Here is a 24162-nt window from a genome sequence, read left to right as displayed (position 1 = left end):
CAGCTCTATACCTGGCCCAAATACTTTCCCCTCTATGCTAGCTTAGCTGTGCTGGCTGGTGACTTTGTGGGGCTATAAGAGGTGTAGTGAAGGCTTCACCCACTTCCCTTTCCACCCACCTGTGCAAGAATGAGAGAAGTGCCTCTGTGGAGTCTGCTCTCATCCCTCCATGCTGTGATATTTTTATGTCCCCTAATTCCACTGCATACTTTGGTCCCTAATGGTGCTTAAAATAAGGAAGGATGTGTCTGTATCAAATAGGCACAAAACATCTGAAGTAGTGAACTTTTTAAAATGTTTAAAAAAAACACCTAAAAGAACTGTTTGAACTAGAAAAAGGTTTGTGGGAAAAATCAACTAGTCAAAAAAGGAGGAGAAAGACCTTCTAAAATAATCATAGATAAGGGATACTTGAAAACCCTGAATATATACAATCCATGTCAGACATTTTATATACATGTTAAAATAATGAGCTAACACATTTTTTGTACCCTGTGGCCTCTTGTGAGCTGCTGAAAACAAGGAGCTGTGACCAGGATCCTTTTGAAGCACATAGGCTGAGCTGGGGATTCATGAGAGGGTTCTGGGTGCTAGCTCTGACTTGCAGGCTGTATATTTGCTACCCCAATCTCTCAGAAAAATATAACCGTAAACTAAGCTACCAATTCTAAAACTTCACAAGAGCTGATAGGCCTTAGTATTTTGCGACATCTTAGGAAGACACCAGATTCTGCAGGTGTGCAACCATTGAGTTGATGGGGCACTGATTGAGATGAATGGGTCAGTTTGCACAGCTCAGAGGTGTTGTTTCAGGCTGTCTACATACTCTGGAAAATCACCACTCCATTAAGTTATGCTCTTGTCACATTTTCAAGGTTCTGCAGTCATGAGGGCTAGAAGATTAATTTTTAAAAGATGAAAGCTCAGATTCTGGAGCACAGCTCTGCGGCAAAGAGTGAATTCCATAGCTGTGGAATACAGAGGGCCCTGCCTATAAAAACAACGAAAGTACTGTCTACGGAAGTGTTTCTTAAACCAAAAACAAGTGTACAGTATATTTTAATATTTCTTCTTTGTTTTTTAGGGGATACTGTTACTATTGGAGATGTGTCATTTAAACTCAAAACACCAAAGAGCCCGGAACTTGTGCCACTGAACTACAGTAAGAAACTTCTTTCCTTTGGCTAGTGAATGTATAATGTGTCTGGAATATTGGAGCTCAGTCCTACAAACCCTTACTCTCACGCAAGCAATATGTCTTAACTTATCCTTCAATATTTTAAAGAAGAAACTGAGAATATTTTTTAGAAGGAGGTTGATTAAAATTGTAATTAACATTCTCCCTCCCCTGCCATCCCCCTTGAGAGAGAAGCTGGGGGAATGAGAATGGAAAAGCTTTTTGCAGTGGACTTTTTGTGGTGCTAGGCGAGGCAGGCACTGCTGTGGTAGGACTGTGGTTGCATTAAAGTTGTTTGGATTTTTAGATAATATGGTCTTACCTCATTCCTTCAGATACTCCCGATGTTACAGTACTTTTAGGATAAATTGCTCACGTTCATTACTGTTAATACCTTAGAATAGTGTTTCTCAATCTTCTGAGGTTGGCAATCCCTTATTTGAAGTAAAATGTTTTCACACTTTTACATATTTACTGTAAAAGTCAAAGTACAAATGTATTGGTAACAATAAACCTATATAATTTAACTGTGTATGTGTATTGAGAGGTTGATAGAGCGGATTTAACCTTGAAGGGTAAGGGTGTGCAGGGAGCAGGGAAGTGAGATTTCTTTGCTTTAGCTTGTAATAACTCTCAATGCCTTGTGGCCCACCAGCTGAGAAATACTGCTTTACATCATTTAAAATTCCTAAACATCCTATTTTACTTTACATCATTTGTGCAGTACTTTTACTTCTCCATTTCACCCAATTTTAACAATGAAAATGCACTAGTCCATTTCACTTTCGTTTAGTCAGTTTCCAGTTGTCCTGCACTGACACAAATGCTCTCATTTCAATAACAACAAATTACAACATTTTAATTCTATTAGATTTGGTAAATCTGTATGGGTATGTATTTATTTTCTGTAATCTAAATTTGAGGCCTGAATTATTGGATAGTGTCTCTTGTTTTTGGCATAGAATCATAGAACTGGAAGGGACCTCGAGAGGTCATCTAGTCCAGACCTCTGCACTCAAGGCAGAACTAAGTAGACCATCCCTGACAGCTGTTTGTCCAACCTGCTCTTAAAAATCCCCAATGATGGAGATTCCACAGCCGGGGGGAGGGATAGTTCAGTGGTTTGAGCATTGGCCTGCTAAACCCAGGGTTGTGGTTTCAATCCTGGAGGGGGCTACTTAGGGATCTGGGGCAAAAATTGGTCCTGCTAGTGAAGGCAGGGGGCTGGACTCAATAACCTTCCAGTTCTTGGAGACAGGTATATCTCCAATTATTATTATTATTATTTATTATTTTATATTATTATTATTTTATTTTATTCCTAGGCAATTTATTCCAGTGCTTAACCACTCTGACAGTTAGGAAGTTTTTCCTAATGTCCAACCTAAAACTGCCCTTGCTGCAATTTAAGCCCATTGCGTCTTGACCTATCCTCAGAGGTTATGAAGAACGATTTTTCTCCCTCCTCCTTGTAACAGCCTTTTATGTACTTGAAAACTGTTATCATGTCCCCTCTCAGTTTTCTCTTCTCCCGACTAAACAAATCCAGTTTTTTCAGTCTTCCTTATTAGGTCATGTTTTCTTGACCTTTAATCATTTTTGTTGCTCTTCTCTGGACTTTCTCCAATTTATCCACATCTTTCCTGAAATGTGATGCTCAGAACTGGACACAGTACTCCAGCTGAGGCCTAATCGGCGCAGAGTAGAGCGGAAGAATTACTTCTCGTGTCTTGCTTACAATACTACTCCTGCTAATACATCCCAGAATGATATTTGCTTTTTTTGCAACAGTGTTACACTGGTGATTCATATTTAGCTTGTGATCCACTATGACCCTCAGATCCCTTTCCGCAGTACCTCTTCCTAGGCAGTCATTTCCCATTTTGTATGTGTCCAACTGTGATTGTTCCTTCCTAAGTGGAGTACTTTGCATTTGTCCTTATTGAATTTCATCCTGTTTACTTCAGACCATTTCTTCAGTTCGTCCAGATAATTTTGAATTTTAATCCTAACTTACAAAACACTTGCAACCCTCCTAGAGTAGTATCATTCGCAAACTTTATGTGTTCTCTCTATGCCATTATCTAAATCATTGATGAAGACATTGAACAGAACCGATCCCTGCGGGACCCCACTCGTTATGCCCTTCCAGCATGACTATGAACTACTGATAACTACTCTCTGGGAATGGTTTTCCAACCTGTTATGCACCCACCTTATAGTAGCTCCATCTAGGTTGTATTTCCCTAGTTTGTTTATGAGAAGGTCATGCGAGACAGTATCAAAATCCTTACTAAATTACCTATATGGTTCGTCAAATATCCACATTATTGCTCCCCCATCACCAAGGCGTTACTGTGTCAAAGAAAGCTCTCAGGCTTGTTTGACATGATTTTCTTGAAGCAAAATCCGTGCTGACTGTTACTTATTCACCTCATTTAGTGCAAATAATAAAGAAATCAATTCGCAAGTATTAATCTTTCCAGGACAGAATCTAAGCTGACGGGGTCTTCTGATTCCTCGCGCCTGTCCTTATTTCCCTTATAGATGGCACTGTAAATCTGGCCTTTTCAAGTATTTCTGAAACTGAACTTTCAAAGATAAAAGTTTGCAGAGATATGTGGCATCTTATAGACTAATAGACGGTTTTGGATCATGAGCTTTTGAACTGGGAGTGAATAACCACTTCGTCAGATGTTGCAAATGCGGCACCTTGAACTAGATACGACGTTTGCTGGATTATGAGCTTTCGTGGGTGAAGTACCCACCTTCGTTCATCTGACAAAGTGGGTAATTCAATCCACGAAAGTCATGACTCCAACTTCCCTGTTAATAGAGTGTGCACAGGATTCTCTGGCTTGCTTTTTACCCAGATTCAGACACTAACACGATAGCGCCTACCCCTCTGATACTTTCAAAGATATTGCTAATTGCTCAGATATCTCCTCCAGTCAGCTCCTTGGAGGTATCTATTGATGCATTCATCAGGCCCATGGTGATCTTGAAGACATACTAAACTTATCGAAGTAATTTTGACTCTGTTCTTTCCCTATTTTAGTTCTCTGATACTACCTCATTTTGACTGGGCATTCACTATGTTATACATCCAATCACCATCAACCTTCTTGGTGAAACTGGAAACACAAGAAGTCATGAAGCATCTCTGCCATTTCCACATTTCTATTATGTTTTCCCAACTGCGACTGAGTTAATGGCCCTACCTCTGTTCTGGTCTTCCTCTTGCTTCTAATTTATTTTTAGAATGTGTTCTACTGTTACCCTTTATGTCCCTAGTTAGTTTTTTTTTAATCTTGTTTGTGCTTGCCATTCTATTTTGTCCCTACATACTTTTTGTTATTTGTTTATATTCATCCTTTGTAATTTGACCGAGTTTCCACTTTTTGTAGGGCTCTTTTTTGAGTTTTAGATCACTGAAGATCTCCTGGTTAAGGCAGGGTGGTCTTTTGCCATACTCCTTATCTTTCCTATGCAGTGGGATAATTTGCTCTTGTACCCTTAATAATGTCTCTTTGAAAAACTGCCAACTGTCTTCAGTTGTTTTTCCCCTTAGACTTGCTTCCCATAGGATTTTGACTACCAACTCCCTAAGTTTGCTAAAGTCTGCCTTCTTGAAATCCATTGTCTTTATTGTGCTGTTCTCCCTCCTACCATTCCTTAGAATCGTGAACTCTACCATTCCATGATCACTTTTACCCAAGTTGCTTTCCACGTTCAATTTCTCAACCAGTTCTTCCCTATTTGTCAAAATCAAATCTAGAACAGCCCACCCTCCAGTAGCGTTCTCCACCTTCTGAAATAAAAAATGGCCTCCAATACATTCCAAGAACTTGTTGGATAATCTGTGTCCTGCTGTTTTATTTTCCCAACAGATGTCTGGGTAGTTGAAGTCCCCCATCACCACCAGCTCCTATGCTTTGGATGATTTTGTTAGTAGTTCAAAAAAAGCCTCATATGAGCACGTATGGTTAAGTTACAAGATTTGCTAAACATGTGAGCAAGACATACCAGCCAGATACCTAAGAAAGAGGATTCTATGTACTATCCCAGAGCACTGGTCCACCCTGTCTGGTATCCTGTCTCCTGCTGTGGCTAAGCTCTGATGCTTCAGGGAAAACAACACCCTCAAATAGTTTTGGCATATGGTGCATCAGGAAAAAAAAATTTCATCCTGACCCACACAGATTCCTGAATCCTTGAAGCATGAGATTTGAGAAGAGCCATTGGCTTAATGCAGAGATGCAAGTGTTAAGAGCATGTCGAGGACATTTAGAACTTCCTGTTTTCTCCATGGTCCATGAAGGGAAGGAATGAAAAGTGGGTTCAAAAACCTCCCAGGGACCACCATCACTATCCAATCTGACCCTCCTTCCCAACATACGGGCCACAAAATTTCTCCTAGAAACTGGATTAAGGCATGTCTTTTAGAAAGAGATCTCATCTCATTGTAAAGACTCCGAAGTGATGGTGAGTCCTCCACCTCCCCAGTAAGCTGTTCCAATATTTTATCACCCTTACTTCTAGGAGATTGCATCTTATTTGGTGGTTGAATTTATCTAACTTCAATTTCCAACATCTGGAACTTGGTAGGCCTTTGTCAGCACGATTGAAAAGCCCCGTACTATGAGATCTCTTCGATATGTGAGTCTTCTTCCTTGATAAGATGAATAGGTTGAGTCCTAAAGCCTCACCTCATAAGGCTGTTTTTTCAGCTCTTCTGTCATTTTTGTGGTCATCACTTCAACTCTCTTCAGTATTTCTGTCGGAAGACAGGATACTAGCATAGATGGACCTATGGTCTGACCCAGCATGGCCATTCTTATGTTTTTCTTTCCACATCCTTCTTCACGTACGGACAGCAGAACTGGACACACTATTCTAATAGGCCCTGAAACTAGCACAGTCTCCCCCACTGCTCCCCAGCAGCTATTGCTTGTTCCCCAGAGTCCCACCGAAGGTGTTGAGCCTTCTGGTTTACCTTTTCAGGGGAACACCATGCTGAAAGCCACCAGACACCCAGACAAATACACAATTTTAAAACAGCAGTACTCGTTACTTAAGCACCATGATAGATAGACAGATCTATACAAAATAATAAATACACCTCTATGCATTTCCCTGCCTCAGGTTCCTCACCACTTGGGAGACTTTTTGGACTTGGGCAGAGCCCTGTGAGGTGTCTAGTATCTTTGCCTGCGGCTCATGGCTTCTCTTCAAAATCATGGAGACTTTTCTGGCCCCAATAGCCTTCTCTAACCTTGACTGGTCCTGCAGTTAACACCCTCTCCCCACTATGAAAACCTGCCCAAACTTCCTGTGCCTCTTTCAAAAATACTCTGTTTTAAGTTTCTTATAATTTTGCTATACTTAAACTGTTTGCACTGAAATTTTCCAAGCCAGGTGTTTGCCTAAGACGGATTTTTGTGTGTGTGTATATTTCAGCTATAATGGTTCAGCAATTTTCAAGAACCAGGCTAGGGAAAAACAAGTTGTTTGCCCAAGTTAAAAAAATTCTTACAGGTATTTAGTTCAGGCACCTCTCTGGGATAATGTAGTCAAATTTGGCCAATTTATAAGCCACTGAAAAATCTCAGTGCACACATGCTCTGTACTGAGCCTGTTCCTTCCCCTCGCAACTCCTACACACTGTTAGAGTTTGGCCGCTAAATTCACTGAAGATTCTATTTGTATTGAACGTGTTCCATCCTCATGCAACTCCTACACGCTGACTGGACATGCTCTAGCCCATGGCTGTAGAGGCTGTGCAGGACTTCTGCTGCAATCGCTGCTCCTGACAGCAAGGGCTACTGGGTCAGGGGCACACAAAGGTTCTTTAAGACATGGGACAAAATCTGAAACCGAGGCCCCCGTCCTTCCAAAAACATCACCACTCAGGGGAGGTTAATGGAGAGACTAGAAAGTGAGCCTGCACTGTGCTCATCCCACAGCAGCAGCTCTTGTCCTGCGTTTGGCCCAACAGACCCTCCATTTTGACAGAGGGGCCACCAGACCAAGTTCCAGTTAGTGGTGTTGCAACCCACGTTGTTGTAGTGCCATGCATGTTTGGCCTGGTGGCCCCTCTGTCACAACAGAGGGGCCTCTGGGTGCAAATTTCAGTAAGGGGTCCTGCGTGATGCTAGGCAAATCAAGTAAACCAAAATTTTCATGGAGGTCACTGAGTTCTGCATTTTCAGGGTTCCCAACTTGAGATGCTGGGGGGTTTGATTCGCAGAAGTGCTGAGCACTCAACTGCAACGGAGGTTAATGGGAGCTGTGCACTGAACATATAAAGTGTTATCAAATGTAAGTACTCTGAATAATTGGGCCCTAAGCATCTGAAATTAAGCACCCAAAATTAGATGACACTTTTGAAAATGTTGGTCTGAATTTCTCTGCATTAGTTCCCCATGTCTAAAATAAGGACTATGATATCACCTTACCTCAGACAGGGTTTGAAGATAAATTCATTAATGTTTGTAAAGAATTAAATCCTGAAATGAAAACACCATAGAAAAGTCCCTAGACAAGAATAATTCTGTGTTCAGGATGTAGGCTTTGCATGGTGTGTAGTAAATAATGTGTGTGTGTGTGGGGGGGAGGACACACTGAATGGTGAGGACAAAAAATAAATATTTAATGGCTATTTTTTCAGTGAGTACCATCCATGTAATTAATGACTGCATTATATGCATATGCACACTCATTTTGGTATTTCCTAATTTGTATGTGGATGACTTTGCAACCTTAACGTTCTTTTAATGTACTTTTCTTGGACGCAGTATATATTGTAAAATCAGATTACCTGAAAAAGACTTTCCACATACTGGATTTTAAATACTTACGGTTGTATTTACAAATACTAAATTATAAGTCTGTCCAGTGGATGAGCCTCTTGTGGATGAATAGCATACAGAAACCATGAGTTGAACTTTCTGTAGCAGTATTCTACTAATAAATTACAGTATTCTTATATGGTCTCCTCTATTTACTTCACAATATAGTATAATTAAAGCAGTAATTCCTACTGATATTGATTGCAAAACAGAGCCGTCTTGTAGCATAGATCTTTAAACAGAATTCCCTATTGAAACTAACTAACAATTCTGCTTGAAAAGTCAGTGACATTACTAGGCCCATAAATGATTAATATGTGTGTGTTAATAGCGAGATGTACAGCAATAACTGCACTGAAGGTAACATAAGCTGTGTTTTTCAGATACTCATACATTTCTGAAACTTTCAGCTTGCAGGCTGAAATTGTCAAGGGTTTTTTCTGCTCAAGGTTTGTTTGTTCGTTTGTTTGAGCAAAAATTGTTCAGCCACCAGGGTTTAGGAGGAGAGTGAGGAAAAGTTATACTTCCTCCTTTAAATAGGCTCCCCAAAATCACAAGGAAGTTGCAAAAAAATGTTGACCAGTTTTTGAAATAAATAGTTGGATTAGAAATATCAGATAGCAGATATTAAGGTGTCAGAAGAAGAGATGGTGGAGCAAACTGATAATTTAAAAAACATAAAATCCATAACAGTGGTTTACATCTAAGAGTTCTGAAGGAGCTTAAGTATGAAATGGCTAATCTGCCTACACAACTATGCAATCTCTCATTTAAAAACAACCACTGTTCTTTTTTAAGTAGTGTCCCTGTAGTTGCTCCACTTCCGGTGTGCATGTTCCCTTTGCCTTTGGTCAGAGATTTTTAGTAGCAGTGCATGCGCATGTTCGGCATCCTCTTCATGTCCAATGTCAAGACTATATAGGGCTGTGCACGTTAAATACCCATAGTTCCTTTTCAACTGCCTTCGTCTAGCAAAGAATTTAGTGTGTGGCTGTTTTTCTTTTTAGCATTAAAATATAGTATATAGTGTTAGTTCTTTAGTTAGTTTATAGGGTACTTAGCAGTTTATAGTTGTTGGAATTGTTGTTCCCATTTTTTTTTTTCCTCCTAAAAAATTAAAAAAAAATGTTTTTTCCCCTATTCAGGGGTCAACCTTTTTTTCTTGTGTCTGGGATGCTGGGTTCCCTGGGTTTTAAAATATGCCTCTCCTGCCTAGTCAGGCATTGCTTGGGAAACTTGCATATCCCCTACAAGTGGAAGATTTACACTTCTCTTAAGGGAAGATCCCATAAAACCAGGAAAATTAAGTACAGGCTATTAAGACCAGCTTCAGACCCAGGTACAGAGAACCCCCTGTACAGGAATCTTCCAGTTCTGTTAGCGCCCTGTCTACTTTAAGATCATGGTCACTGAGAGCTTCCACGTGAAGGCAGCATTGAGACCCCAGTCTTTGAAACTGTCTGTGAGTGAGGTTACCTATAACCGCTCCATCAGTTCTGAACTTTCCACTCAAAGACTAAGGAAGGAGATAAGAGGAGCAGGACTAAGAGTTCCTCCTCAAAGAAGATCCAGGCCCTGGAGACCTCAGTCTCTGAAAGGAGTGCTCTTGAGGCTCTGACTACTTCAGGTACTGTAAAGGAGTCTAAGTTTTTCTCTCAGTTCTTTATCTTGGCAGTAAAAGAGTGGTACCAAAGATGACTACTACTATCATCAGAGCCCACAATAGCAAGAAAAACAGCCTCTTCGGACTCTGTGGTGCCATCGGTATTTTCATCGGTGCTTCAGACAGTAAAAGGGAAAACAGGAAAATAGTTTTATTTTATGTAGTGGCCCATCCACTTTTGCGAAATGGACACCATTAAATTAGGCTTGAATAGAGACTGGGAGTGGATGGGTCATTACACGAAGTAAAACTATTTCTCCATGTTTATTCTTTCCCCCCTACCACTGTTCCTCACAACTTCTTGTCAACTGCTGCAAATGGACCATTTTGATTACGACTAAAAAAAGTTTTTTTCTCTCCTGCTGATAATAGCTCACCTTAACTGATCACTCTCGTTAGAGTGTGTATGGTAACACCCATTGTTTCATGTTCTGTGTCTGGTCTGTCTATCTATCTATCTATCTTTCTACTGTGTTTTCCACTGCATGCATCTGATGAAGTGGGCTGTAGCCCACGAAAGCTTATGCTCAAATAAATTCGTTAGTCTCTAAGGTACCACAAGTACTCCTGTTCTTTTTGCGGATACAGACTAACATGGCTGCTACTCTGAAACCTTAGTTTTACACTATACCGTTGGGCATGACTGCTTGATTAAGCTCAGACACCCTTCCTTGCCTCCCATTGCCTGGCTATTCAGCTCAGATTCCATGCCCCTCCTTTATCCTTTTTGTAGACTCAGAAGGCAGTGGGGTGATGGCCAAGTGGGCTGGGTTTGCTGGAGGTTTCCTAGATGATTGTCAGGGACTCCTTGGCACACTCAACCAATCAGAGCCTCTCTGTGTGTTGGGCTGCACCTTCTCTGGCTCAAAGGATATTTTGACTAGGCAAGAAGGAGGAGCCTCCTTCCTCCATCTGTAGTCTCTCCTGGGGAAGGAGCCAAAGGACAATTGAAGTTCTTCTGATATCGCAAAGTTTTCCCTCTGACCCCACCCATGCACTGTAGGCAGGGCTCAGGGTGAGCCATCATCCTTTTCTATTGAATGTTCTATTGTATGTTATTGCTGAATGTACGTTGTTGTTATCCTGACCAACCATTGCCTTTTCTTTTCTGTGTTTGCCAAGGCAGTTTGGGTTTCTACATGATCTAGTACGTTATGTTGCTCCTTTGGGAGTGGATGTTATCTTGTTGGGAGTAAATTTCTTTGCCTGCTTTCATAAAGATGGTAGATATGAAGGAAAATGTGTCTTCCAGAATTATGGAATTCACTGTATCTGAAACAGAGAGACTTGCCAAGAGATACTGCCTAGAGTCTCTTTCAGTGGTGGCTTTCACCCTTTCTGTGGGGGCAGGGTTGGTACATGCTGCAATTCCAAGCATTAGTGGGCTGGGTTGTATCTTTGGCTGGATAACCAGTTTTGACATCTTAGGAAGAACAAGCAGCGACAGCCACCCTTTGCTTCAAAGACTGTATTTTAAGTGTTTTTGAGGGTTCTCAGGCTCAGGATTGACTGCTTAATTTATAAGCAATGCATTCACACTTTGTAAGGTTTCTGCCTGCTTCTCAAATAATACAATATAATATCACACACTTTCTTTCCATCAGATACACAAGCATAGCAACTTGTAATACTGTGAACTATTCTGTGTGTGCCTGATGTCTTTTAGTGTATAACTTACACAGAGTGTCAAGTATCAGAGGGGTAGCCGTGTTAGTCTGGATATGTAAAGTGGGTCTGAAGAAGTGGGTATTCACCCACGAAAGCTTATTCTGCAATACATCTGTTAGTCTATAAGGTGCCACAGGACTCTTTGTCGCAACTTACACAGAGTATACTGCAAATTCTTCTTTTACAACATCTTACAGACTCAGAATAAAAATATAGTGCCAGATCCTCAGCTGGTATTAATCAGCTTACCTCCACTGAAGCCAATAGAGCTACACTGAATAATAGTGAACATTTTGTGGCATATATATGCAATCTAACTTTCAACTGGTTTGCCTCAACCTGTAAATTTCACCTTACAAAAAGGTTTACTGTTGGCCATAAAATAAATGTATAGTACTTCTACGTTGGTGATAGATAAGAGAATATAACCATACAAAAAGTGTAAGTCAATATAGATATACTGGGTCATTGTGACAATGAAAATAGAGTAATTACACAACAAATAATATAAGTTGGATGCACTTGTGCAGTATATGTTGCTAAAGAAAGTGTAGAAAAAATGTGATAACTTAATTATGGGCTGAACTGTAATGCATAAATACAAGGAGGAGAGGAGAGGTTGTATGTACGATAATAAGTTCATAATTTCCTGAGTTATTGAGTGCTCAACTGTGTAATTTATACATAGTTAATATATAGAGTATATGTATCGAGAGGATCAATGATGTATAGAAGTTACATTTTAGTATAAAAATAATTTCTGGGAAAACAAGAGAGTTTCTCATGTCACTACCTATCTAGGAGCATACTTTCCTTGATGACTTTTCAGCATTTATTTGAAACATATTGCCTGTGATTGATTTTAGAAAGAGTCAATGTACTGACTTTTGGTACTTTACAAAATGTATTTTAATTAATAGAACTTTAATCAGCATGCTAACAGAATGATTTGGAACGAGTAAGCAAAGAAACATTTTCCCAGCTGCTGTCTACTAAATATGTCAGTAAGGAATTCTGCCTATGGTGTCATTATCCCTAAAAAAGGAAATTATGAAATTTTGTAGGAATTTAAAAACCAGTATTTCTGGATATTAATACTCCAGGGTAAATACAGCGACCAGGAGAACATAAGTGCACTGGAGTACATTAAATCCATGGGGGAATGCCCCAGAGACTTTAGAATTTTCTTGAATGCCGTGCAACATTTATGTTCTATTCTGCATGACAGTTTGTTTTGCAGATGTTGCTGTACATTCTTAAATCTTGTTTCTATTTCTGGCGCTGCTTTTAAGTCTGACCCAAGTTTTTTCTTGAGGCCATCCTAAGAATAGAACTGGCTACACATATTACTGTGAAATACACCAGAGGCATTCACAGTCACGCTGCATGACAGCTGCCTTAGCCATGCTTTTTAATGCATGATTTGGGAAATTGAAGAATTTAGTTTTACAGCAAGATTTCCTACCTACTTAAAACATTATCATATATGGATATTGTAACCCTCTTATTGAAGAACAGTCATAATAAAAACGCAAAAGGGAAAAGTTCATAAAACAAGTTAAAGGACTCAATTAATAACTTTCAAGGAGGGGGGAGGGATAGCTCAGTGGTTTGAGGATTGGTCTGCTAAACCCAGGGTTGTGAGTTCAATCCTTGAAGGGGCCATTTAGGGAGTTGGGGATTGGTCCTGCTTTGAGCAGGGGGTTGGACTAGACTAGATGATTTCCTGAGGGCCCTTCCAACCCTAATAATCTATGATTCTATGGTCTGCATCTTACAATTTTTAGGATAGGGTTATTTATTAAAACAGTTTTACATTTGTGGTTATATTTTTAAAAGCAAATACTTTTCCAGCAATTATAAATAACAATCTCTTGGTAGTGCAGTTTTTCTCATTTGCTGCATGAGCCCTCTCTTCTTGAACTATGTGTTATAATTAAGCTTTTTTTTAATTTCCCAAAGTCTCTCTCAGAAAGTTTCACAATATTAAGAACATAAGATCAGCCAAGCTGGATCAGACCAAAGGTCCACCTAGCCCAGTATCCTGTCTTCCAGCAGTGGCCAATACCAGGTGCTTCAGAGGTAATCATCAAGTGATCCATCCTGTCACCCATTCTCAGCTTCTGGCAAACAGAGGCTAGAGATGCCATCCCTGCCCATCCTGGCTAATAGCCATTGATGCACCTATCCTCTGTGAATTTATCTAGTTGTCTTTTGAACACTATTATAGTCTTGGCCTTCACAACATACTCCTGCAAAGAGTTCCTCAGGTTGACAGTGAGTTGTGTGAAGAAATACTTCCTTTTGTTTGTTTTAAACCTGCTGCCTATTAATTTCATTTGGTGACCCCTAGTTCTTGTGTTATGAGAAGGAGTAAATAACACTTCCTTATTTATTTACTCTTGTCATAAATAGATAGCTAAGGGTTAATGTTTCTTTCACCTGTAAAGAGTTAACAAAGGGAACCAAACACCTGAACCAGAAGGAACCCAATCAGGAAACCGGATTTTTTAAAGCTCAGGGACGGAATGTTTGGGTCTGTGTCTTTTGTCTGGCTCTCAGCTGTGAGAGGGGTCTTTTCTATCTTCAAGCTTCTAATCTCAGTTTCAAAGTTGTGAGTACAAAGGTAGAAAACAATAGGTTGTTGTTGTTTTTTTTGTATTTACAGGTGTGTAGTTGCTGGAATGTTTAAATTGTATTTCTTTTTGAATAAGGCTGTTATTCATATTTTTTTTAGCAATTGACCCTGTGTATTGTTATCTTTATACAGAGAATATTTTTATGTCTTTTTTTTTTTCTTTTTGTATAAAGCTTTCTTTTAAAACCTGTTTGAGTTTTTCTCTGGTTAAGGCTAAGGAACGAGGGGGGGAATCTCTTTGTGTTAGCTTGACTAGGTTTGAATCTGCATAGCCTCAGGGGAAGAAGGGGGGGAAGGTAAATTGGCCTCTCTTTTTGCATTCAAGGATTTAAGTACAGTATCGCCCAGGTTAACCCAGGGAAGGGAGCTGGGGATGAGATAAAGAGGAGACAAGGGGAGGAGGTTGTTTTCCCTTGGTGTAAGACTCAGGGCTTCTGGGTCCCCAGAGAAGGTTTTGGGAGACCAGAGGGAGCCAAGCCCTGGAAATCACTTGGCTGGTGGCAGCGATATCAGATCTAAGCTGGTAATTAAGCTTAGAGGGTTCATGCTAGCTCTCAGTTTATGAACGCTAAGGTTCAAATCTGAGTAGGAAGCTACAACAACTCTGCACCAGTCATGATTTTATAGAGACCTCTATCATATCCCCCCTCAGTCGTCTCTTTTCCAAGCTGAAATGTCCCAGTCTTTTTAATCTGCCCTCATATGGAAGCCGTTCCATACCCCTAACAATTTTTGTTGCCCTTTCCTCTACCTTTTCCAATTCCAGTGTATCTTTTTTGAGATGGGGTGACCACATCTGCACTCAGTTTTCAAGATGTGGGCATACCATGGATTTATTGAGAGGCAATATGATATTTTCTGCCTTCTTTCCTATCCCTTTCTTAATGATTCCCAACATTCTGTTATTCTCTGTGGGGAATTTATTTTTCAGAATTCCACTGTGTGTATGTGTTATGTATGCAATGCAGATTGAATTTGAAGAAAATATTTTTCCAGCATAGATATGTTTGTATGGTGACACCAGATGGAATAAACAATGTTATCATTTATGTGTCCATAAATAACCTGTTGTTGAAAAGCACTTACTTGAATTGTCTGTTCCCTTTGGTTGTTAATACAAATGTGTACATTGTTTTAAACAATTTGTGCTTAGGGCCCAATATTGTTCCCATTGAAATCAGTGCCGGGAAGATGGTCGCCTTCAGTGGAAGCAAGATCGAGCCTTTAGCGGTTTTCCTGGATGGCAGGTCAAAATATCCAGCTTAAATGTTGAAGTTTTTTATTCTGCACTGAGAATCTTATTTGAACAACATGCAATAGTTTTGTATGCTGCCTTGTAGTGTTCCCTCCTCACTCAAATACTTGAAACAGATGCTTTTCATACAAGAAATGTGATTAACTTTTAAAGTTGAATTAAAATGCTTTTAAAATGAATAGGTTCAAAACGCTATCTTTAGGGCAAGAAATGATTAGCAGAATATCTAGGTAAGCTGAAATGATAAATAATTTGTATCTATTTTTAATTTGTTGCATTTATGTAGATTAATGAAACATATGCTCATCTTGTGCTCTGGGTGTGTGTATAGAGTTTATTTTTCATAACAGTATCAAAATGACTGGATCATCCCCCCAGCTAGTAAATACACATAAAGTATAATAAATAAAAAATGAAAGCCAGACATCAGAAAATCACTTTGTGTATTACTTATCTTTCAAGATCGGATTTCTTTTTTTGTTCTCCAAGGCTTGGGTACATCACTAGTATCTGAAGTTGTCTATGGGATATCCCTCTGAAGCTTTAGGCCAGAGATCGGCAAACTTTGGCATGTGGTCCATCAGGGAAATCCACTGAGTCTTTGTGGGTTCAGCTGATCGCAGCTCCCACTGGCCGTGGTTCGCCGTCCCAGGCCAATAGTGGCGGTGGGAAGTGGCGCGGGCTGATGGATGTGGTGGCCTCTGCTTCCCACTGCCCCCATTGGCCTGGAATGGCAAACTGTGGCTAGTGGGAGGTGCAACTGGCTGAACCTGTGGCCGCTGCAGGTAAACAAACCGTCCCAGCCCGCCAGTGGATTTCCCTGAAGGGCTGCGTGCCAAATGTTGCTGATCCCTGCTTTAGGTCCTGATTCTGCAAAGACTTTCACACGGCAGTTATCTCAGAGGACAGCAGATAGCTCTATTCTGTGGCTCTTACTGGGCTTGCATAGAAAAAAAGTGGTCCTATGTATTAGTTCCTGTTTGTTACTGACTGTTTAGGGCAGTGAGGAAGCTCCTCCACTCATGTCTGTTGCTGGCAAGTCTTTCAATGGTTCCTCAGCTGTGCCCCAGAGTTTTCAGCTCAGCTTCACCATGTTGTTTTTGGCCAGCCTAATTTTTGCTTGCCTTCAGGTGTCCATCTTACTGCTTTTCTTGTGATGGAATCAGTTTCCATCTGCAAAACATGGCCAATCCATCTCCAACACCTTCTGGTAATGATAGTGCTCATATCTTCTTGGTAGCACTGTGAGAATAAGTCTTGGTTTGAGATTGTTCTAGGCCAAAAGATGGGGAGGATTTTTCTGAGGCGGATTGTGTGGAATGAAGATAGTGTGAAGATAGCCTGAAATCTTTTTAAGTCAAGGGAGATGTGGTAATCCTTAGATTTTTCAAGACCTCTTACTGTTTCACATCTTGGTTTTTCAGAGTGTTTGATTCCTTGTTCTTTTTGAGGGCCCACTCTGAATTCATGGTTCAGCTTAACCATCTGGCTCAGACCACACCCTTCCTTAAAAACTCTGCAATGTACAAGAATCGTCTGCCTCCGTGGATGGAGACAGTGGAACCTGTGTGAAAAAAGTTATGCCAGTTGGATATGTGACAGTCTTTTTACATTTTGGGAGCTTGTATAAGGACAACATGAAGCCTTTGATGTGTTCAGTGTCTGACTCCCAAATGCTAAAGGCCCTGAGAGGAATCCTTGCTTCACTGATGTCAATGGCTGAATTCTCATTAACTTCAGTGGGGCTAGGATTTCACCCACTGCCTTGGAAGGTCCTTTCTGATTAGAAGGAAAAGGTGAAAGAACTTTGTTCATCCCTGCCTTATTTCTGTGTTCCTTTATTGCCTTTTCTAAATACTCTCACAGTCTGCCGCAGTGACAAGTCACAGAGGAAACATGTGCTGTACCTAATGGCTAATTATTTTGTATGACTCAGTGCCAGTAGCTTTCCCAACACTTAGGATCCTAGGGGAGTTCTTTAGTGGCATGTGGGAGATAAAGAATAGGCTAACTTTTATATTGCTTTTGCCTTGGATGCTAATTTGGGAGTATGCTGAGGTGAGAATTGGATGTGCTGTGAAAGGCACAAAATCTTATGTGACAGTTTCTGTCTACAAGAGAGATTGACTGGTATAGTCGGTGATGGTATAACCATTCATAGAAACCATTTGCTTTTGAACGTATTTTTGTTTTTTGTTTTTAATTTTATCAAATGTTTTAGGCACTTTTTTTGTTTGTAAGTCCATTAATATCTCTAGTCCATGTACTGTAAGCAGATTTGACTGTTTGATAAAAGGCTGCTGCAAAACGTATAGGAAGAATGAAAATAAGACACAGAAGAATCTTGTTAATTTTCATTTATGATTGGGAAATCTATTCTGAATTACCAAATTTTGCATTTCAGAGAGTAAGCAGAAACACAAATCAAAAACTATGTCAACTGTATTGATTTATGCTTTGAGGAGTATACTGAAATGTAAATTAACAGGATAAGTAGTATTTTTCTGGTATTCTTCCATCCCTGACTACAGCAGCTCTAATGTAGAGCCAGTGGATGTGCTTTGAGTCTGTTAATTGTCAGTGTGTCTTTGGAGACTGCATATTATAGAAGACTGAAGTACTAAGATTTGACTATACTTAGAATTTTTAACTCTGCATAGCCACTTATCTGTATTATAGTAGATTAAAATGTATAGAAGAATTTGATTTAAAAAAAAAGTAGCAAATTAGACCTTATTTGTCACTACAACTTAAGCTACTTGATCTGGTACAAACATTTATTAAATACATTTTGTATGAAAGCAATGAAATATAGGCTAGATAAGTCCTGTTTCTCTAATAACAGTAATAATTTATTATTCATGTTACAGTAGTCAAGACTGGGGCCACATTGTGCAAGGTACTGAACCAAACTCATAATAAGAGACAGTCCCTACCCTGACGAGTTTAAAAGCTGATTTGAGACAAACTGTGACATGAATTTAACAAACAAATGAATGGAGCGAGGCAGTGAGAATGAGGGTATGTAGGGTAGATATGTGGTTACAGAGACTATGTGCACAATTAGTTGCCTTTGAGTTATTCAACTTTGGATTTATTTATTTATTTAATTTATTTATTTATTTATTCGATTTTAAAGTCTAAATAAACAAGGAGTACGATGTCAGTAATCCCTACTGGCCACCAACCTCATTAAATAGTATTTGTTTAAAGCTGCATAATTTAGACTAGAGTTAATTTATAATTTTTTTTTTCTTACAGTGTCAGACAATTTGGCCCAGTCTGTAGTCCAATATCTAAGATGGATAATGCAAAAAGATCTTTTGGGGCAAGATGTTTTTCTTATAGGGCCCCCTGGACCTCTTCGACGCTCTATTGCCATGCAGTATCTGGTACATTTTAAAACTTTGTTTATATTAATGGAGAATTGAAGTAGTTAAGATTATGTAGTTATTGTTGTGTGTCTGTGTGTGGGTGTGCGCTTGCATGTGTATGTCTGTGTGTGTGTGTATGTATTCTATTACTTGTTGAATTGTAAAAGGTAATATTAGAAAAGCTTATATGACTTGTTACTTAGTTGCCAAAGAACTTAATTCCATGCACACGCTTTTCAAAGGTTGATTTTTATTTTACAATGAATAAAAAGTACAAACATTTAAGTGAATATGTTTTTTGCTTAATCAATTAAATGTTACTAAAAAAAACAGTGGAAAAAGTGTTACCATATGTGATCACATATGGAAAAATAGTCTATTCTTTGTATTTCATACCTTTCAGAATCAAGATCTCTGCATACTGTTTTAAAATCATAGAATATCAGGGTTTGATAGTGAGCCACACTGCTTCCTCCATGGAAAAAGTGAGGGAAGAGGTTGAGGGAAGGAATACTCTGAGGTTTCCCTTGCAGATTTTCCTCATAGTGTTTAGATAGAGGTGTGCATTTGTTTTTATCCCCCTGTCCCCCAGGGGAAAAGAAGGAAGTGTGGCACCCACCCACTGGACCTAGTCTTGTGACTGCACCATGTGTGAGGTATCCTTCCCACCCCACTATGAACCATGGGTGTGTGGCTTTGCCCATTAACTTTGAAATCTACCACAATGTGCCTTTTTGTGCTTCCTCATGTTATATAAAGAAAGCCCACCTGCATTTTCTTTGCCCTATATTTTTTGTTTGTTTGTTTTTTTACATTAGAAATGCAAATTGCATCTGTCCTGGGAGATCGTATGGACCATGAGACAAATGGTATCATTATAACTATACTAGATGTTAGGGAAATGAAAAGTAATTAAATGGTAGTTATACATAAGAACGGCCATACTGTGTCAAACCAAAGGTCCATCTAGCTCAGTATCCTGTCTTCTGACTGGATAAGATTGTGTAAAAATCTTTTATGTTTGTGTGATGGGTTGCCCCCCTTCGAGATGCCACCTGATGTGCTGAGATACCACTGAACTTGCCTGTTCTGCCAGCCAGTGCACCCTTTTTACCTGACTTACTGAGCCAGGCTATTAAGCCTCCTCCAGCACATACACAGGCAGAGCCACACCCAACTGCAGAACGACACAGACACTGAGATGAGGTATGAGGACCCAGCTTAAAGGACTTGTCCCAGCACTCAGGTGTCCACCTCCCTTGACGTGCAGACCCAAAGGTATATTATGAAATCCGTCTCCTCCCTCAATGTGGAGGAAGATATATACAGCCTATTCCCCCCTCCCAACTCCCTCCCAGTTATGAATTTCACAGACTGCGTTATATTATAAACAAGAAATATGTTTATTAACTATAAAAGGAAGATTGTAAGTGGTTAAAGGGGTAGCAAACAAAACAAAGAAGATTACTAAGCAAATAAATCAAAACATGCAAACTAAGCTTGTTTCACTAAAGAAATTGGTTACAAATTGTAATTTCTCACCCTAGATATTGTTACAGGTAGATTACGGAAAATCTTGAAAGGCAGCTGCACTGGCCTGCAGCTTGAGACTTCAGGTATTTCCACTCATAGACTGGACGTCCTCCCAGCCTGGGTTCAACCCTTCTCCCCTCAGTTCCGGTCTTGCATCTAGGTGGTGTTCAGTATTTCTTCGGGTGGGGAGGCGGAGGAGAACTATGATGATGTCATTCCCCTGCCTTATATAGCTCTTCAGTATGTCAGAAACCCTTTGTCTCCCAGTGGAAGAACACTGGCATTCCCAGGGGTGGGTCCAGTACCAGGTGACTCAGACCCATGTCTCTGCAGGGTTGTAGCAGCCATTACTTGTAGGCTGTCTGGAGTGTCCACAGGAAGACTAAGCTCTTTCACAGCCCATTGTCATTGCTAATGAGCCATTAACCCTGTTTGGCTTTTCCATTGTTGTACCTGAAGGACTAGTTGGGGGTGACACCCAAAGTAACACATTTAAAATACAGATACATAGTCAATAATTCTAACTTCAGATACAGAAGCGTAACAGGCATACAAATTGGATAATCCCTTTCAGTAAATCATAACCTTTCCAATGACATCTTACACGAGCCATCTTGCAAAAAGTATATCTCAGTTATGTCATATTCATATCATAAGCATATTTTCATAAAGAATATGGAGTGAAACATCACAGCTTGGTTTGCTTACAAACGTTCAAATGAACTGTTTGGGAAGAAAGTTCTGGTAAAGATGCAACACACTTTCAGCTAAGAACTGAGAGCATTCTTGGTGTGTATCTCTGAGTCCCCACTGAGGCCTACAGAAGAACAGGAGACCTGACCCGCCAGGCTTGACATTCGTGCTATTTCTAAGGTTTAATAAAACCAAGTAGGATACAAACATAAGGGGGGACATTCAGACCTATTTCATAAAGCAGCAAAATGGCACAAACCCATTTTTTTCCTCTTATAGAGAAATTTCCAGATTTAAAACTTTAGTTACTAATCTAATTAATAAATACCATAGTACCCGGGAGCCCAATCATGGATTCGGACTCCATTGTGCTAGGCGCTGTATAAACACAGAACAAAAAAGCAGTTCTTGCTCCAAAAAGCTTACAAAAAATAACAGCATGATTCAATAGGGGAAAAACGTAGTTCTTCAACATACTCACAAGGATGTTTAAACTCAGTGGTTATTTTTCTGAGTAACTATATTAACACCACTGAACAGCGGCAGTGGGAACTTATATGACTCCTATTGAATTTAATAGGAAACTTGTGAATTTTTGCGTATGTGACTCATTGTTTTTCAGTGGCCACTACTAGAAAGTCATCTTGGAGATAAAGCATTTTACAGGGCTCAGCTGTTCAGGTTAGAGAATTTATAGCTGGTTGTTATGATTTTTAGAACACGTTTGGGGAGTATAAAAAATTTATTGAGCAAAAATTCAAACTATTATTTGTGAGGAAGAAACACACTGTAAACATGTTAAATCTAGAGATATTAAATTTTTGTTCAGAGTTACTTTAAATGACTGTGCTGCAGCCTAGGGCTCTAATAATTTCTCACAACTGCCCACAGGAGCTGACCAAACGAGAGGTTGAGTATATTGCACTATCAAGGGACACCACAGAAACGGATCTGAAACAGCGCAGAGAGATCCGAGCTGGGACTGCTTTTTATATTGATCAGGCAAGTTGCTATCACATCCCAAATTTCTTACTGTTTACAGCTATTCCAAAGGAAATTGCAGTCTGAAAAATCAAAAAGAAATACATTTGAAGTTGTGAATTGGGATTCTAGAAATACTGATTTAAGATGCTTTTTTCTATAGACAGAAAGGCTTATGTTGTCCACTTGATTTTGGTGCTTTTGAAAATGCTTCAGCATTGAAGCCTTGTCTACATTACCGCAGTAAGTTGACCCAAGTTATACTACTCCAGTTAAGTGAATAATATAACTGAAGTTGATGTAGCTTAGGTCGGCTTACAGCTGTGTCTACACTGTGTTGTGTCGATGGGAGATGCTCTCCTGCCAACTTACCTTACTCTTCTCAGAGAGATGGAGTACCTGAATCGACCGGCGAGCGCTCTGTGATTGATTTAGCAGATCTTCTCTAGCTGCACTCAGCAGTGCCGATCTACCGATAAGTGTAGACATGGCTTGAGACCCTAAATTAGCAAAGTACTTAAGCACTGAAGTTAGTGACACTGCTAATATGCTTAAAAGTTACACACATACTTAAGTACCACGTTTCAGCCCTTAAAGAGAAATGAGATGAACTTATTGGTACATGGATACATGAATTTCAATGCTGATGTTCTACCTACAATAATAAAGCTTTTGTAACCTAAACTTTAATTGGTGGTAAGTAAACTTATGTGCCATGTTACTGTGTATAAAACCATAACGTGTTACTGTGTATAAAACCATAACTAATGACCTTTTAGTAATAAAAGTATTATACTCCTCACACAGGTGGATTAAATCTTAATTTATACTTATAAAATGCTTTTGTGTTTCTTAGATGTAACTTGCGATATAAATGCAAAACATTCTAGAAGCCAGACACTAGTTTCCTGTAGTTTGTGTATTCCACAAAGTATAAATTGTTTCAAAATAGAGGAGGCTTTATGTAGGCTGTCTTGAAATATACCCCAAAAGGAAAATATAAAATAATGTATACAATAGACTTTGGATTTGAATTACTTCCATTGGCACAGCTGATTCAGAGTTGAGATGCATCCCTGGGGGTAAGATTATAGTAGACTCTATTGGCAATACCAAGAGGAATGATCTGGAGTGTCGATGAGAAGCACAGTCAGGAAGGTGACAAATACTTCCCTCATGGATTGTATTTTCTAAATGGGCAGCCAACCTAATTCTCAATTACTGAGGGACAATCTCCACTCATTGATATATTTTGCTTTCCACAATCAAATCTCTGTACAACTTTTCACGAGTGAGGTACCCGAGTATTCGGATTCTAATATCTAAACTGTATTGTTAAATCTATTCACTTAAATTTGAGTTATTGCTGATTATATATTCTATGTATATATGACTTTAAAAACTAACTTTATATTTGTGGATAATCTAAGTACAGACACTCTTTTCTCAACCTATGTATTATATAATTATTTTAACATTAGGTTTAACAAAGTTTTTAATTCTATTCTATTTAAGGCCTTGTCTGCACTAAAAAGTTAGGTCGAAGGAGGCCGCCTTAAGTCGACCTGTTAGTGTATGTATCTACACTACCAAGTCCTTTATGCCGACCTAAATTGCCTCTAACTTCGACTTCTGTAATCCACTTCTGTGAGAGGCGTAGCACTTAATTCGATTTTCATGGGTCGACTGCGAGGTAGTGGAGATGCAGCGTTGTGTAATTCGACTTAATGGGCCTCCAGATGGTGTCCCACAGTGCTCATCTGTGACCGGTCTGGAGAGCATTCTCAGCTCTGCTGCACTGCTAATAGATACACAGGAAAGAGCCCCGTCCCTGCTAAGGCCCCAGGAATTTTTGATTTCCCCATTTCCTGTTTGATCAGCATTGGGAGCATGCCAGCTTGAGCACAGCTGATCATGGAGACTGCATGCCCCAAATATGCTCCAGCCTGGTCTGCATAGGAAGTAGTGGATCTCATCACTGTGTGGGGAGAAGAGTCTGTGCAGGCAGAACTCCGATTCAGCAGAAGAGACGCTGACATCTATGCAATGATTGCTAATGGAATGGGGGAGAAGGGCTACATGACGGACATACAGCAGTGCTGTGTGAAAATAAAAGAACTTCGCCAAGTGTACCAGGAGACAATGGAGATGAACAGTTATTCTGGTGCTGAATCCCACACATGCTGGTTCTACAACGAGCTGCATGTGATTCTCAGGGGTGACCCTACCAGCAGCCCCACAAGCAATGTGGACACCTCACAGTCTAGGGACAACAAGGAGAACGATATGGTGTATGAGGATGAGGAGGAGGAGGAAAATGGGAGACAGA

The 24162-nt window shown here is 39.8% G+C and overlaps 1 protein-coding gene across 1 annotated transcript in view; it reads left to right on the top strand.

Annotated features, from left to right (window-relative positions):
- VWA8 (von Willebrand factor A domain containing 8) overlaps positions 1–24162 on the top strand; it is a 279054-nt gene that overhangs the window by 14754 nt on the left and 240138 nt on the right. Inside the window, exons 2-4 of the mRNA XM_075065283.1 lie at positions 1085–1162; positions 18514–18644; positions 21744–21854. Coding sequence (XP_074921384.1) covers positions 1085–1162; positions 18514–18644; positions 21744–21854 — 320 coding nt within the window. The remainder of the gene's footprint in view (positions 1–1084; positions 1163–18513; positions 18645–21743; positions 21855–24162) is intronic.

The sequence above is a fragment of the Chelonoidis abingdonii genome, chromosome 1 (genome assembly GCF_003597395.2).
Source record: "Chelonoidis abingdonii isolate Lonesome George chromosome 1, CheloAbing_2.0, whole genome shotgun sequence".
NCBI lineage: Eukaryota > Metazoa > Chordata > Testudines > Testudinidae > Chelonoidis > Chelonoidis abingdonii.
Note: the sequence above shows the minus strand (reverse complement) of the source record. Positions and strands in the feature narration are given on the sequence as shown.